At 38.2% G+C, this 17,984-nt stretch overlaps 2 protein-coding genes across 2 annotated transcripts in view; one reads left to right on the top strand and one right to left on the bottom strand.

Annotated features, from left to right (window-relative positions):
* LOC126868007 (polypeptide N-acetylgalactosaminyltransferase 2) overlaps positions 1-15,310 on the top strand; it is a 200,212-nt gene extending 184,902 nt beyond the window's left edge. Inside the window, exons 4-10 of the mRNA XM_050623127.1 lie at positions 7,528-7,626; positions 8,929-8,996; positions 9,232-9,483; positions 10,504-10,719; positions 10,797-11,016; positions 12,025-12,235; positions 12,878-15,310. Of these exons, the coding sequence (XP_050479084.1) occupies positions 7,528-7,626; positions 8,929-8,996; positions 9,232-9,483; positions 10,504-10,719; positions 10,797-11,016; positions 12,025-12,235; positions 12,878-13,147 (1,336 nt within the window). The 3' untranslated portion in view covers positions 13,148-15,310. The remainder of the gene's footprint in view (positions 1-7,527; positions 7,627-8,928; positions 8,997-9,231; positions 9,484-10,503; positions 10,720-10,796; positions 11,017-12,024; positions 12,236-12,877) is intronic.
* Positions 15,311-16,135: 825 nt separating this feature from the next.
* On the bottom strand, positions 16,136-17,770 carry LOC126868008 (KRR1 small subunit processome component homolog). The gene has a single exon (XM_050623128.1). The coding sequence runs from the start codon at positions 17,269-17,271 to the stop codon at positions 16,249-16,251; it is 1,023 nt and encodes a 340-aa protein (XP_050479085.1). The 5' UTR covers positions 17,272-17,770; the 3' UTR covers positions 16,136-16,248.
* Positions 17,771-17,984: the final 214 nt, after the last annotated feature.

Raw genomic sequence — 17,984 nt, 5'->3', positions numbered from 1 at the left:
TTGTATTACGTGGTATCGTAATTTTGAATAAATATGGTATGTAGAATTCGCGTGAGAGATTCGTGCGATAAGCGATAATGAACTGAATGTATATTTATGCTAAGGTGTCGGTAGCGAGGATTCATTCAGAGAACTGACTGTATAGTGCAACGTGAAAATCTGGCTACGCGTGACATTTACGTACGGAGCCTTTGAGAATGTAGCGTGCTTGAAATAAGTAGAGTTCGCAATGAATCATTCAGTTGCTAGAATTATTCAAGTCGTTTATGTCTGTTGCATTTTTTTTATCGTTAAAATTGTATATTAGATCTAAAACTATGCGATCCTTATATTTCTAACTTTTGGTAGTAATTTGTCCGCGTAGTCTACATATACATAAATTTATCTTTATTCATATGAACATATATTTTATAAGCTGTTCAGAAGTGGCCAATTTGGCTCGATATCACTGCAACAACGAAGACACAATTTCGCGAGTATATTCCTTTCGAGTTTCAGCATGCAACGGAGTTTCTACGAGAGAGATCAAAGCCGATGTGCTCTATTTCTGAATGTTGTTCTATCGGTTTCTAAAGCGAGACGGTATGTTTCTAATAAGGATCGAGTTTCGTGCGACTCGCCAAGTGAGAAACGGGAATTACTTTATTGGCTGTGGAGTTCTCTATTAGCCATTCACAAAAGGATGCGAAACCGTTGATGAAGAACAACGAGTCGCAATTTAAAACTACGACGAACTTTCATCCCGGGTGGGCGGAAAAGGGGAAAATCAATAGGAAGTCTCGCACGACGCATTCTGTACGACCTGGATCCTTGATGAAACGAAATTTGACCAATGAACTCGGCTTTCCATTTCCTATGTAAAACCGTTGAAATACTTAGCGAATTAGTTTCTTCGACAAAAGTGCCAACGTTGGGTACAATTCTCAATAAAATCCAAAATTAATCCTGTTTTATTCCTTTCAAGCTCTCCAAAGATAAAAGAATTCCAAACATTCGATGATGATAAAGTAATCGCAATGGATTTTAAAGGAAAAATGAACTTAGATCGCGGATATTTATGTCAATTTATATTTCTATATACAGAAAGAGATGGAAATTTCAGAGAAAATCTGTATATATATTAGGTTGTCCGAAAAATTTCTTTCGTTTTCTAAGGAAATAGTAGACGCACAATGTTTTTTGTTTTATATTAGTTTATTGAACCATGCACGAACATAATAATAGAAATATATCGAAATGAATCGTACCTAATTTAATAAAATAGTATAAAACAGAAATTGTTCGTCATTTGTTGTCACCTTATGAAACGAAAGAAACTTCTCGGACAACCTAATATAATTTCTTCTGGATAATTTCGGAGAGGATAACTGGAATTTCATATATTTTTGCATATCACGTATATTCCCATAAATATGTAAACACCCGTAGTCAAATAATAATCAAGATATTGAATTTAACACTAGTACTACTGACAACTGCAATACGGGCCCGACTTGTATGACAGGTATACGGAGAAATATAAAAAGCATGAAAAAAGGATAAGTCTTCGTCCATATATAAAGAGTCATTCAAATACCGCGAAATACTCATAAATCTACAAAATTCCTATGAAATACCGTGTCCCGATTTTTTCCAATTTTGAACCAACATACGCATTTCCAATGGAACACACGAAGAAGACTCTTGAACGGCAGAATACAAACATCGTGTCAACGAGTTAGTCAATGCTCATAGTCGTCGTGAACATCACTCCTTAAGGCTGAGGAGCTCGTCGCGAATTGGAATTTAGTAGCGCAAACAGACCCTGTCCTAAGCAAGTTTCGAAACAGCGAATTTAATACGCGTCGCGTTAAAATCCTCGATCTTCTTCCTTCTCCCCAAAATACCACGTCCCAATGCTCCAATTCGTAGCGCTTGAAAAATCCGTCCACCTTTGTCGCGATTTTAGAGCTTCGTGGTCCTCGTTCCCGCGCTCTGATCCGTGTAGTACGATCCAAATCCGCGTTTACAGCGTCACAGACAGCGTGGAATTTATGTCTCCCGCCGGGAAACTCGCTGCCTCGCTGCCTAGACTCGAAAGGCCGCGAGGCAATCCGGTTCGTCCCGAGCAAAGGAGTTGAACAAAAGGTCCGTGTTAGTTTTCGACCTTCTGCTCTTCGGATCAACTGCCAGCGAAGCTACGTTGATCTCATAAAGGCCATACACTGGTTTATGAAAGTATTCGAACGTGTAGACACAAGCGTGTAGACACGTTCTCTGAAAATATATATCATACGAAATATTTTGAAATGATCCTGCATAATAATTTCGTAAAAGGTGAGTAGCAATGTTCGAATACTTTCGTGAGCCTGAGTATTTTCGTGGTACGTGTCTGGATCATGCAAAAGTTGGAACATCTGACAAGAGTTTTTAAACCGAGAACGAAATTTTGCGAGTTGTCGAATATATTTCGTTGAAAATGCATGTTCTACAATTATTTTGGACGTTTTTCTTTGTCATCCTGTTAGTTGATGGATTCTCTCTGTGTAGAAGAGGAACGCAGTCGATACGTTCAGGTGGTACGTATTAAAACCGCTTTGACAAAATTATTTTTTACTGGGAACACGAGTTTCCGGTGACGCCGGATTCTGAAAAATCCGTTCAGCTGGGATTTACGCTGACGGCTGCGAACGCAGTTTTGAAATGCTCGCACATGGGAATATGAGAATTAATTAACGTGAAAGGGTGGAAAATAGTCTTTGGATCGACTGCTGGCGTGTTACCGATTGTACGAATTACACAACGGACAGACATTTCTACGAATAAAAGATTCGCTGATAAATTGGACACTTCCGACGTATCAGAATACTATTTCCAATTCCTCAAACCAAGACAACTTTAAATATACAGTATCTTAGATATTAATTTTATTTTGATTACGTTAAACATCCACTTGAACTTTAATTATTCGAACCCAATTTATTTAAAGTGACATAACTGGTCAAGCGACTAATCTGAACAAGACTCTGCACTCGAAATACATTGCCTGTTATTTGTTGTAAACGTATGCACCAAAATTTCCATTCCCATAGCACAGCAAAATTATTGTATAACGATAGTCCGGAATTCAGGGATCCCGGGTTTATTCATCAGTAGATTTATTTCCCGTGTCGCAAACAGCCCGATTTCAGGTTTCTCTTGGGTCACGTTGATCCGTTGTAACCACTTGGTCGTATCCACAAGTGCATTTCGATGTGAGATCGGAAGCAGCATCAGCGCAGGATTAATCCGAAACTCGTTCGGATCGCGTGCAGGGTGCTGCCGTTCATCCTCGTTTTCCCGGCGTGTGTAACGCTTCCGTACAGGGGTAAATTTATACATCGTCCCCGAATTCGCTTTATTCTCCTTCGTTCCGTCCTTTCTGCTCTTCGATGCCAACTCGCTTTTCTTCTTTTTCTTCTATTTTTCTATCTGAAACGCTGTGGCCTTTCGCGATACCCGCGATAATTTCACCTCGCTTAGATTTGGATTATTTCGTAGCTTAAATATACATATACTTCGTGTGGAATTTTGAAGCAATATTTTATCATCTGGATATATAGACGAGTAATATAGAGGATGGACGATATAGGGAATTTCTAGATTTTTTATTGCAACGAGGATAAATCGCAACGATTTTAGAAAAAAGTCCGATGTTATCTCTCAGAAAAATTAATACTTTTGATAAAACCGTAGTCTCGTTAGAATTAAAATATAAGAAAATATAAAGGAAAACGGGTAAAAGAGGGATGCTGTATTTTTGTATGAAATAGTTCGCTATGATCGAACAAAGTCCAATTTTAAATACGAATCTATCCAACAAATTTTTTCTATAGATCTGTTAACTTTTAGAAACGAGAAAATTAATTATTTCTTAACGTAACAATTACATTGCTGTAAGAGTTTGGAAATTCGTAATAAAATTTTCTAAATAAATATAATACTACGAATCATTTCCTATGTTTATCTTTTGCGAAAAGCTTGTAATACTCGAATGATTGATCCATCACATCCCACGCATCCTGTAAAACAACCCGTTGTTTACTGCGTTAAAATTCTCAGTCACAAGCATTTTCACCAAATTTCATCGATGCAGGAGTCGATCGATTTGATCATCGAACTCGCGAATACAGAGAGAGATCGCTCGTACAAACACGATTTCAAGTGTTCCTCTCGAAACACGCGCGAGTAACCGCTCCAGTTCTGGACGCGCGTTGTCGCGTGTAAACGCGAGTGGTACACGCGCGCGTGCACGTGTCCCGAGAATTCGATGGGGTCGTCCGGCGCCGACCGTGCGTTATCCACTTTAACGTCGGGACCAAAGCCCGAATTGCAGTTTCGAATTAAACCGTCCGGATGATCCGTGCCGTCTAGCCCGCTTTAAGGCTCGTTTGCAATTTCGTTGTCGGCAAATATGTCCCTGACAGTCGACGTTGCTTCGTTGCCTTGCTTGCGAAATTACGCTCCCATGAATTAGAAGATACGATCCGTGTCTCTGAACGTCTAAGACGGATTGGAAGTGGATAAACTGCTTGTAATCAGCGTCTAACTAGGAGATCGCGCTATTAATATCGTTATTCGGAATTTCCAGAATGACCAGGACAGAGTGAGGTAAACTGTATTTAGTTTTAAGAAGAGAAGTCAGACGGGAGGAATCACAGACATTTGAATTTTCGAATATTTTAATAGAAAAAAATGTCATTTGAAATTTTCATGATTACATAGGTATTAGGTTGTCCGAAAAGTTTCTTTCGTTTTATGAGGAAATAATAGACGCACAACGTTTTCTGTTTTATATTATTTTACCGAATTACGTACGATCCATTTTGTTCTGTTGAGATAAACACCGTGACATTTCACAGACTTGGTTTCACGTTTGCATGAAGATGCACTGTTGTAAAAAACACGTTTGCGAAAGAAAGACACTTTTCGGACAACCTAATATATACGTACCGATTTCTCCTCCTCTTCCGCAATTTGTTATATCGATAATCGAACTTTCATCGTGCCAAAAATTAAACTCGCAGTCTCATATCTTACTTCACAAGTCCGCTAAGTCCTACACAACCCAGCACTGGACTACTATTATACTACGATAGCGTTACATGATTGTCAGAAACTTCGAACGACCAGATTCAAGCGCCAATAAGCCACATATTAGAAAGTACACCCTGTTGACAGTTCGTGCAACCCTCTCCTCAACTAGTCGTGCAACCTTAGTTCTGTGTGTAATATATGTATAAGTATATTCGTGCAAACTTTGAATACAAGAATTATCAAATATGAATTTCAACTTTACAAGATCCAAGTCATATTGAGCTTCGTCAGTCGATAAAAGATACTTAGAATTGTAAATCTTCCATAAGAGTAGCTGGATGAAATTGCACTGGGTTCGGTTAGCATTACAAACGATCAGGGTATAGCGATATGGCGCCGGCTTTCCGGACGATCGTTCGTTGCCTATAAAGAAGGCGATGGCAAGAAGCATCAGGCGAATGTCTAGTCTTCGATTTTGATTCTAAAGTCCTCCGCTGTTTCCTGTTGTGTCCGCTTATTCACTGTTCAACCGAAAAAATGTTCATTCTGTAGATACCAAATGCACGCCAAGTTTACATTCTTAATCTCAATTTTCTATTTAGAAAGTATACCCAATATCTTTCAACAGATTTAAAGGAAAAATACGCGTTTCTCATTACCAGGAAGTTAATCCTGCCATCTCAATTTATTGCGGCGATACGAACCGCTTTTCTCTCGACAAAGGAGCCAGTCCCCGAGTCTTACCCAGTGCATAAAGCACCCCGTCCATTTTCTTATAGCGCGTCCGCTACGTTTTATTGCGTTTCGAAGTAATTTTTCCCCCTCTCACCCCACACCCATTCGCTCCTTTGTTCCCAACATTATTAATTTAACGTCTTCTCGACGCGGCTTTAATTCGGTCATTTCCGTCGATAGAGCGTCATCGAGTTGAGACGAACAGAGGAACGTGAGAAGCTTGCTTACTAATGTCACCCGGGAACGAAAGGAAACAGGTAGAATGAGAGAAAGTGGCGAATTTTCCGAGCGGCTGCATCCTCGAGTCGGTAATAATTCCCACGACCTCATCAGTGAACTTTTACAATTTCGCCTGGTGCACGATGATCGGACCTTGAAGAAGGTGGTGTAGTAAAGAGGTGGGATCACGAGACGGTTGAAAGCGCAACGGTACACGTAGGCACATTCCGTACACGTTCCTCGAGTTTATCTCGGGAAAGTGGGACTGACATATTGGAATCGTTCTGGCCGTCTAGTCGCATTTATGTACCTCCCCCGTGTTGGCGTGCCGCGCCAAAATGATCCTCCTCCTTTTTCTTGCCATCCCCTCTATTTACTTTCCACCACCCTTCGAGACTTCGCTTTTTCAAGCCGCAGGGAACGCGGAAATTCTACGAAATTCGTGGCCGTCCTTTCGTTTTCGACTCGAGAAGATAAACCGCACTGAGAATTTATCTCTTACCAAGGAATTCTTTTACAGGAATAGAAACATAAAGAGGAGGAGTTAAGATATCGAGGACCAAAGATGGAAGTAACGGGTGCATATTGCGTGAATGTGGTATTATTGGAAAACGTCAATAAAGAGACCTACGTAATTTTCATTTCAAAAGAATTTAAAGAGGAAGACAGTTTATTAAGAAAAAAATGATTTATTGTACCGAGTGCTATAAATTTTTCAATTTCTTTGAAAGATATTAAACCATTCTTGGACTTCCCTTACACAGTATTAAAAAGCGGAATTCAATAATGTAAATTGCCTAAAAAAAGAAAAAGAGGAATTGCAGGTGGTATTACATTATCAAAACTTCTGCTCTAAAAGAAAAGAATTTCCATCGAATAAAGTCATAAAGAAGAAGTTAGTATAGATAAAGTTGAAAAGTGAAATTAAAAAAAATGATAAAATATCTACGAAGAATATTACCAATGTAAATGGTACATTTCGAATAATCAATATAATAAATAGCAAAATGACTATTCGAAAATAAATCGCTAATAATTCAGAATACATTTAACCATAAACGAAATAGTACTTCACTACATCCACTCGCGTGGAATGAAACTGCGGATCCTATTAGGATAAACTGACGAGCATATTAACGGACGTTACGACAGATAACGTCAGGAAGAACCGCAATGAAGTTTCTATCGATCCTATTCGTGGCAGGTTGATGACCTAATTATATCGTGCCCAGTGTCTCATTGTGAAGCTCATTAGACGAGTCTGGGTTCTAAGTTACTCTAGCTAATTAAGTCACCGTGCTTTTCATTCCTTTTAACACGTCCACGAACCGTGTAATTTTCGAACGATCTTTCATTTAGGTCACGCGTACCACCGATAACGAGGCTCTTCTGTTTATTTACATGTAGTTTGTTTATTTAGATTTCTGGTTTGTTTATATTTGTATTTATTCTGGATTTATTTATTCGCATTTCTGGCTTATTTACTAACCTAAAGAGCAATTCCATTTCTGTTTACAGGTGTCGAATGAAACAATGGAGAAGAGACCTGCCTCCAACCTCCGTAATAATCACTTTTCACAATGAGGCGCGGTCGACGCTGCTCAGGACTGTCGTCAGGTATTTTTGATCTTATAATATCTTTACGCGCCTTGTAATGTTAAAACGATGCGTTAGAAAAGTAAAAATAAAAGATAATAAAAAAAAAGATCGGATAATGATCGATTTCGTTGAAAAATGGAAAAACGTCAACAGCGAGGAATGCGTGGATGAAACGAAACGAGATTAATATTTCCTGGTTGATAGCGTTCGGCTAAATTCCCACGCGTAGAGCGTGCAACGCGATCGAGTTTCACGGAAAACGCGAGAAAACTTTCAACTCGGGTCCAGAGGCCGAGGTCCGATGGAATTTCCTAATCGTCGTTCCATCATCCCACACCTATTACCTCGTGGTATGATAAATCACGCGTGAAATTCGAAGAGTCGATGTAAAAAAATTTGATCCTCCTTACATTTGACTCTATTGCAGCAACTTTTTTCGCTTTATGTCGAAATACGAAGAACACACCGAGAGGAATTAATTACCAACAGTGCTAGCAAGTTTATTCAATACTATTTGCTTATTTACACAAGAATTTATTTAAGATACATCTGCAAGTCGAAGCAATGAACGATTCCACATCTTCGTGTATAGTATTGTTGCATCTTTTTAAATAAATAATGGTTCGTCAACACGATAGAGCACCAAAATTTCCACATACATATTCTTTTTACACGACAACTATCAATAAAGAACTATTGTATTATCGCAGACAAAATAAGACAAAAATACTTACCTACCTTAAACATTCTTTTAAAGTTGAAAACTTGCGGATAATTATACTTGTTCGTGAAAATAATAATTTTTCTCATCACTAACGAGTGGGTCAAAATGACCGATCGATGTTCGCGATATTCAGTAAGGCGCTTACATCATTACATTATTCTGGAATCATCACCGGTGTTTTAAAGTAATTCAAAGAATCGTTTCTTTCATTTTCTCGAGGCGCGATCGCCCGGACCATAGATTTGCCTCGCGGACTTAACTAAAACATAACTGAATTGCCAATTTAATTGAAACATTTTTCCACGGTATAATGTCACGCGACTGAAACGGGATTACTTTCGCCGCGAAAGAAATATTTTTCCCCCTCGTTGAAGAGAATTTCTTCGCGAGAAGAGGACGAGCGAGACTATGAAGAAACTTATTTAGGGAAACTTATTTAAAAGAGGATTCGCTGCCGCATTCAGGCTACATCTTGAGGCTGGATTACTCCCCTAGATGGAATTAGAACCGTTTAATTTCTACGCGGAAATTTCATTTGCTACAATCGCATGGCTAGTCTTTCGTAGAATATCGTGAATATTTATTTTTGATTTCAGCGTGCTGAACAGAAGTCCAGAGCACTTGATAAAGGAGATTATATTGGTGGATGACTTCAGCGATCATCGTAAGCAATTCTAATCCTTTTCATAATTGTTGTTTATTATGAAATGTAAATTAGACTGTCTAATATTAAAATATTAGGCTGTTTTTCTTTCGTTTGAATTTTCTGACGCTTTTTAACGATATAAAGATACTGTTTCTTTAGATATCACGTTTTATAACTTGACTATTTTCTCGAAGTTTGCAACACGAAGAATGCATCGAACAATGCCGTAACAATTCATTTACTTCTTTTGCAGCGGAGGATGGTGAAGAGCTATCGAGGATACACAAAGTGCGAGTGATACGCAACGAAAAGAGGGAGGGCTTGATGAGATCGAGGGTGCGAGGCGCGGATGCAGCCACCGCCAGCGTGTTAACGTTCCTCGACTCGCATTGTGAATGCAACGCCGACTGGCTGGAGCCCCTTTTAGAAAGGGTGGCTGAGGATCCTACGAGGGTCGTCTGTCCTGTCATTGACGTCATAAGCATGGACACCTTCCAATATATTGGTATTATTATAGCCTCTCAACTTCGTTTAACCCTTATCTTTGTGAATTTTCAAATAGAACTGCTCGAGAAATTCAAAGAATAATTAAAGTGACTTGAATTGAATTCATATAAGAATAAAACTTAACGTATTACTCTCAATTTTCACTTAATTCTCTATTCTCGACTAATTTGGTATCAACTGGTTTTTAAATATTTGTCTACAAACACGGCAGAGTCTACACTTTACAACAAGCTAAAGTAGCTCTATTCCCAAACATATTTCGCTCGTTTAACACTAGAACTAGCACACCAGTCAAATTGACTGGTTTTACAATTTTATTTAAAAATTCCTACTTCATGCTATATTTTTTTCCACAATGATGTAATGACTTTCGTAGCGATAACTAAAAGAATAATATAATGAATTTTATTTTGTTTTTTATGTATTCAAACTCAAAATAATTTTGCATCAAGGCAACTTATACCAACACCAGCCAAAATGGCTGGTACTCGTCAAAGTGTAAAAGGGTCCTGTAATCTGTTTATCGAACCCCAATTAACCAGTTTCCTCGTTCCGTACAATTTCCCACAAGTTTTTAAAATTTTTACTGCGTATCATTCAGTATGATGATATCAGATATCAGGAAAATTCCGGATCGATCGCTAGATCGCTAGATGCTAACACTAGAAATACCACATCAGTCAAAACGACTGGTTCTACAATTTTATAAATTTGTCAAGTCGTTTAGGGATCATGGTCCCAGATGGATTAATAATATCAAAAATGTACTACATAACATGGAATTCTTTCTGTAAGAAAGTAATAAATCAATAAATATAAAAATATTCTATTATTATTACGTATTTTTCTTTTTTTTTTTTTTTTTTGGTAGAAGTAGCTTCGTGTTAACTATCGGTAATTCTAGCGTTAAAAAAAAATCTTGCCACTTCGAAAATATTCTTTTTCGTTTCTAATTGAAATCATATTTATTGATCATTAACTAATCATAATAATTAATAATAATTAATCTATCCTTCAGGAGCATCGGCTGATCTAAGAGGCGGCTTCGACTGGAGTCTAGTTTTTAAATGGGAATATCTGAGTCAAACCGAAAGGCAAGCGAGACAAAAGGACCCTACGCAGGCGATTAGGACGCCTATGATTGCCGGCGGTTTGTTCGTAATCAACAAGGCGTACTTCGAGAAACTGGGCAAGTACGACACTCAGATGGACGTGTGGGGCGGCGAGAATCTCGGTGAGAATACTCGATCTGTCTGTCGTCCGCAGAAATTTACCGAACGTGATTCGAGTTCTCGACTACGCCGCTTTCAGAGATATCGTTCCGAGTGTGGCAATGCGGCGGCAGCTTGGAGATTATTCCGTGCTCGCGCGTCGGCCACGTGTTTCGAAAACGTCATCCGTACTCGTTCCCCGGAGGCAGTGGAAACGTTTTCGCCCGGAACACCAGACGAGCTGCTGAAGTGTGGATGGACGATTACAAACAGTTCTACTACAACGCGGTGCCTCTGGCACGCAACATCCCTTACGGAAAGTGAGTACGCTTGCTCTATCTCAATTATTTCGTGTTTACGAGACGGAGCGAAGAACTGCTGTGTAGAATTCGAGGAAATTAACGCTAGAACTACCAGTTCCCTTTTTTCTTTTTTGTAATTGTATTACTAGCAACACGTGAGTGCTTTTATTAAATTGGCTACTTTTTTATCGTATATTTTTCATATCCAACTACTGACATGCCTATGTTTTTTAATGGCCACGCTAAAATCCATAGCGTTTCTTTACATTTGCATTGTAATTTATAGTCATCCGTTACTTTAGTATCGTTAATCTTGTGTGAATGTAATTCTCCAACGTTTGTTGTTCGTTATGAAATAACAATAAATAAATATTTTAAGTCTTCTTTAGGATATATGCAATGGTAAATTATAGATATATTGTTGCAATTATACGATGAGATAATTACGATAGAAGGAAATATTTTGTATGAAGTGATTTCTATTTGCAAATTAAGATCGAGGAAAGAACGAAGATAAAAATATATTGCAAGATTAATTTGCCTCCGTCTAACTTAACCAGAAATATAGCGCAATATCATAAGCGAAGGAGTCGAATAACCGAGCCCGGATGATTTATACACGGATCCGCGAAACGGAGAACGTGTTAAGCTTCCAAATATCGGCGGGCCGGAGAAAAAACAAGACAACGAAAGTACGTTCCTCCTCTGGGAAGCAACATAAATTACTCGGCCGCAACTACAATTCCCGCTACCAAGAACAACATCGATACCCTCGCAACAATCTCACGACACACTCTGTACACAATCTATTCATTGGGCAAAGTTTCGCGAGAAGCAAGTTTCTTTCCTCCTGGTTTGGATCGTTTATCACGAGCTAATTTCTGTGCCGTCTCGCGTGCGGCACACAGAGAAAGGAGGAAGCTCGATTTACGAGCCGAAATACCCGATAGTCGATTTCATTAAAACGCGTCAGCGCACGTGAGCCGTATTAATAAAACGGCCCCGGTGTCGTTTCCCTTGTTTCAGTATTCAAGACAGGATGGAGCTGAAGCGGAAATTGCATTGCAAGCCCTTCAGCTGGTATCTGAAAAACGTGTATCCCGAGCTGGTTATACCAACGAGCGAGGGTGGTCCTGGTGGATCGTTGAAACAGGGTACAGCGTGTCTGGACAGTATGGGCCACCTTCTCGATGGGAATGTGGGTCTTTACCCGTGTCATGACACCGGTGGTAACCAAGTAAGTACGCCTGCCCTCGTTATTCATCGCTCTCCGCTGTGTCCTGAGTAAACTGGACCAGGCATGCTCTCGTAGAAATAACTCTTCGCCACGCTGTTAATATTAATCCGTGTATTCAATTTTACGTTTCAATTATCGCTGTGAGGATTCCGTTCTGTGCCAGTGGATTAACGGGTCGACCGTACTGCTTCGCGGTCCTTCCATAGAAGCTTCCAAAGGAAACGAAAATACTCTTTTGAAGATTGTTTTTCAATCTTTTGAGATCCTTTGTTTTAACGTACGAGTGCTGAATTTGCGAAAACATCGATCGATATTATCGAATTAGTAGGATCTTTCATGCGACGCAGTGAAAACTTAAATCTTTCGTGGAAGAATATTAAATAGATTTTAATGCTGCTAGAAATACTTTCTCGGTAGTTCTTTTACCTGTTTCAAGTTAAAGTAAATTTTTGAAAGTAAATTACTAAAATTTGAAACCTATTTTTCCCTAGATGATTAGCAGAGAATCACTTCCACTTTCTAACTTCCACTAAAAAAAAAAATCTTTAAAAATTCCTTTTAAATTTTTCTACAAATCCACTCCTTAAACTGATAAGCCTCTAAACATACTCTGTTTAACTTCACCTAAACAATTTCTTACAGGAATGGGGTCTGACGAAGGACGGTCTCATCAAGCACCACGATCTCTGTCTAACTTTGCCAGTGTACGCGAAAGGCACAACGCTATTAATGCAAATCTGCGACGGTAGCGAGAATCAGAAATGGAGGCACCTGGAGGGTGGCTTGATCCGCCATTCGAGGATCCCAGTGTGCGTTGATTCGAGATACCATGCACAAAGAGGCATCACGGCGGAGAAATGCGACTCCAATGCCGAAACACAAAGGTGGCATCTATACAATCACAATCACTAGCTCCAAAGGACGATCAGTGTTTCGTGAAGACCGCGGTGCCGTCGTCATTCACGAAGGGCCGAACGAGTGCAGTATTTGATCAGAAGAAGGAAGGTCGATCTAATCAGGGAGGGCAATCTGATCGATACAAGATCGAGATTGCTCAAACGAACCCGATGATGATTTACACAGGGTTCGTTGCTTTGAGAGAAAAGAAAGGACCTTCTTGACGAGGCGTGAAGATGAAAAACTATCTGAATTAGAAGAGTGGTATATCAGTCTGATATACTCACTAGATTTAATGAGACTGTTTGGAGAGATGTTTAAGAAGAGATTACGGAGAACATGGAATTGAATTCATGTTTCATAGCGAAGAGAGAGATTGTCTTTTCGTTCTATCTCAAGTAGAGAATGATATGAAGATTCGAGGAGAAGTTCACCCTTTGTGAGATTGATTTGTGATGAATGAAGAATATCTTTACGCTTTCTTTTTTTTATTTTAATTGATCGATGATATCTGATTGCAAAATAAGAGTTTGTCCTAGTCGGTAAAGGGTTAATTTCGAATGGCTGCTTCGAAGCGTATTCATTCCAGTGCATTTACGTTAACCTCGATGATCTCAAATGGAATCATTTTGGAACTTCATCGTGTAGAATAAAAGTCAAAAGGAACAAAAGAAAAATGGACAAATTCCAACATCGTAATTTTAAGCGGACTCCCGACTCATTGACCGTTTGAATATCGTTTAGACAAACGTTGAAACGCTTATAAATTTTCATTCAATCGGCGCGCGATTTATTATTACATGGCGATTAATTCTCCAGCGTTGTTTCCGCGAGAATAAAACGAAGTAACGATAAACTGTATCTTTTTATCAATTTCCCTATTTCCACGGCCTTAAACAATAAATGTAAAGGCAAAAACGCTATTTCTAGATCGATTATTAGTTTCTTAGCCGACCACACGACACACGCATGCACACACGGTATATGTGGCGCGTCGATATCGATTTGCGTCTCCGATCCAACTGCAGATCGCGACGCGAATCGGGTGCTTCTCGATCCAAAGACATGCGCTACCATTCTCACAAAGAGATTTATTTTTCTATAAGAAAATTGTATACTTACTTGGTTGTGCGAATAGCTGGGAATTATGGTGTGTTCGCCTCACAGAGATTCGACGTGTTACAAAATCGATTTACGTTATTCGTTTTGCTGTTGTGTCAGATGATGCTTGTTTCTTTTAAATTTCTTTCGCTACTTGAATGCTGGTGAAAAAATTCGTCTCGTTAAAAAAAGAAATAAATTTGTGAATAAAAGAATAAGTTAAATAACCATCAACACGTCGAGTTGTTCAAAGGCGAGAAAATGGAGCAACTACTATACAGTAAGATACAGCGAAAGAACGATCTTTTGTACACTGATACTTTCACGGCGACAATGATTCGACTGTCGTCATCTCGCATCCAACCTCTGACACACGTATACATATATGTACACAGAAGTTACGCTATCGAATTATTGTAAGCTTTTGTATGATACGAGCGCGTCCCAAATCACTTACACATGTAGCTACGTTCGTAGGTTTACGAAACCAGTGTTTCACATTTGGAAAAAGATTGTTTTTACTCTTAAAACACGTTAAGCTAAGCTATCGGACAATATGATGATTCAAATTTTATCGATTCTGAATTCATGCATTGTATATATGTATGTGTTTAAAAGATGTCGTTTATCGAACGATTCATCTAAACGCGCATATTTCGAGCCGTCGATTTGGCTCAAATTTTATGTATAATTGACGCATTACGCGCATAATAATTTTCTGAATGCATGATAGAATACATGAATAATGTATCATGTGCATTTGGAATGTTATTGCATGCGATGTACTCTTACTACGTACTTTCCTCGTCAGAATTTTAATTCAAACGCATTCGCTTGAATCTTTTCATTCAATCGCTAAATTAATTAAACGCTGCGAACGATAACACGTTTAAACCTAAGAATTTTCCCAACTTCCTCGTAAAAGATCCTTCGGATCTACGAAATGTTATAAACGAACAGACAAAAATATCAAAAAGGTACTAAACGCGCAGAATAATGAAGAAGTTCCTTTTGAACTTCCATTTTTTCTCCATCAACTCACTGTATCGACGCGCTGTAAATACTTCGACGCCATCGATCAATCGTCTGTTTCCCGTCCTAAGGCGTCTCTGAGTGAATTTACGAATGATGTCATTCGTACCTTTTCGTTCGCGAGTAACGAGGCAACCATAATCCCGTGCTAAATTGTACATAACGTGTCTACAATATAAGTTAAATAAAAGCGTTGTACTTCCACGAATCTGTAAGATGTAAGATAAACGAGCGACTTAACATTTAAGATTAAGGTACAGGGCACTTGATCCCCGTGCTCGGTTAACAATAAGAAATACGCTGTACATTGTCACGAATATTTCTGACTTCTTTATTGTATGTACGATACGTTCAATTCTTTATTAGCCTCGTGTTTATTAAGATAACGCGCTGTTGCAAGGGAAGGATTCTATTTAAATCCTGTTTATTCCGTTTAAGATGCTCGATGCATTGAAGACTCGGTATGTGAAAGCAACGTTTCTATATTTAAAAATAGCTATTAAGGGATGAAGCTTTTGTTTTATATTTAATTTATACATATAACTATGCCATCCCTTGGATATTGAAACTATATCGAAATTGTAACGAAACTACAAAAATAATCCTGAAGAAAAACAATATATATATGCGTATATGGACGTTCGTTTTCGACACCGAATACCTGTCTTCAAGGTGTACACGTTGTATTTCTACGACTCTGTATTTTGCAAATGTAACATACTAAAAAACTAGAAATATATATAAGTATATACGAGTGGTAAATGCTTATATATATTTGCATCTCGTACATTAAGAACGCGATAATATAATACTTATAGGAACAAGGTTTTTTTTAATAAAATATTGGAGTTATTCCAGAAGTTACACGAGTATTTCTTAAATTGAAATTTATTAACGGACATTCATCTTATTAAAAACATCATGTACAAATAATTTAGCAAGTTAACTTACTAAAACTGAATCTGTTAATTTACAAGCAAGTACTATGACTGGCCGCCACGTTTTTTCAACGCCTTTTTAACTTTCTTTTTAAACTCAACCAAATTTATCTCATTATTCTGTTCTTTCTTTTCTTTTGATTGTTCTTCGGGAGGTACAAATGCTTCTGCTCTGCGTTCTTGTCTCTTCTTCTCAGCCTCCTGGTGCCTGATGTCCTGTTCTCTCTTTCTCTTGGCTATCTTTTGCTCTTCCTTCAAGAAATATTCTCCGGAAGCTATCATCTTGTCTACCTTGCTTTCCTGTTGCGGAGGTGGGAACGGAGTATACGGTTTCTTTTCTTTCTTATTCCTAGGTTGCTTTCGCTTGCTAATATTCTTACTGTTGAATTTAGGCAAAAATCTTTCCCAATTTTCATTTTTCAGTTTAGGATCTTTCGCCAACTCTCTCTTAATCATCAATGCTTTAATGTTGTAAATAGGATGAATATTTTTCATAGTATCTTCTACAATACGCCTCACTTGAATAAGACCTTTGTAAGGACCCAATGCAGCCACTGTCTGCCCCTGTACAACGACATAACAATTTGTTAACAATTCGATGGATTTCAAGGTACATCCTTTTGGTCCTATGAGCCTCTGTCGTCTCTTGACAAACTTTTCTCTGTTTCTTACAAAAGATGATATCTTTATGATATCTGAGCCAATATCGTCTTGAAGTACTCTCATTGCTTGCTCAAAAGGAACAGATCTGGACATGAGTTTGAGCATGTCACGAGCTTTAATTATGATATACGGATCCCAAGTTTTTCTGGTGGTCTTCACAGACATACTACCTTCGATGAGGTCCAATTCGGCCTTGATTGCATGTTCATCCAAAGATTTTTGAATTAACGGCCAATGTTCCTTTAAGTATTGTTCTCTATATTTTGGAAACAAAGTCGCGAACGAACTTTCTTCGAGTAAACGATGTGGATTATCCTCGGGCTTAAAAGATGGAATTTTTAACGACCAGGCATTGTCCACTGGCCCCGTTACTTTAGGGCCATCTTCATTTTCGGAATCCCTCATTTTTCACGCAATATGTTAATGTTTGAACATTACACTAAACGATTAAACTTCATATATATAGCCTCGCGTCAAGAATGGTTTTGCAGATTATATTTACTTAGCAAGAATGGAATTAACGTTTTTAGTATCACAATAAACTTTTCAATCGACACACACAAAAACAGACTTTACTATTTGTTTACTTGATAATTGCAAGTGATGAGTAAATGTGTCGACCTCGAATTAAGGTTATGTTATCGATTTCACTACCGTACGAAGTATGAGTCGCGCAAATGCAAGATGGCATACCTATCCGATATTTCCGATGAAATAAATTTATGCTATACTTAATAAAAATTGAATTTTATATGTCATTCAGGCCACAAAACGTTTAGGCAATAAAATTTGTATAACAATTTGGCAAATTGTTGATAATAATTTAATATAATTAAGAACTTAACACGAGTAACAACATTCAAAGTATCTGGTGCGCGAAAATCGTAAGACTGCCATCTTGCGGTGTACTTTGATTTACGTATAATTTTGGCGCCATTTATGTTAGCTACTTTTCATAAATTGACTAAGATAATACAAACTATGAATATATATTTATCTTTATCTATCAAAGTTAATTAAACCTGGAATTACGATGTAATTAATATAGACTTAAAGTATTCATTAAGTTATCTTTCAGCTAGTATTATTTGCAAGAAGGGATTGCATTCAATGATAGA

The sequence above is a fragment of the Bombus huntii genome, chromosome 7 (genome assembly GCF_024542735.1).
Source record: "Bombus huntii isolate Logan2020A chromosome 7, iyBomHunt1.1, whole genome shotgun sequence".
NCBI lineage: Eukaryota > Metazoa > Arthropoda > Insecta > Hymenoptera > Apidae > Bombus > Bombus huntii.
The sequence above is the reverse complement of the archived record's forward strand: the minus strand, read 5'-3'. Positions and strand labels throughout refer to the sequence as shown.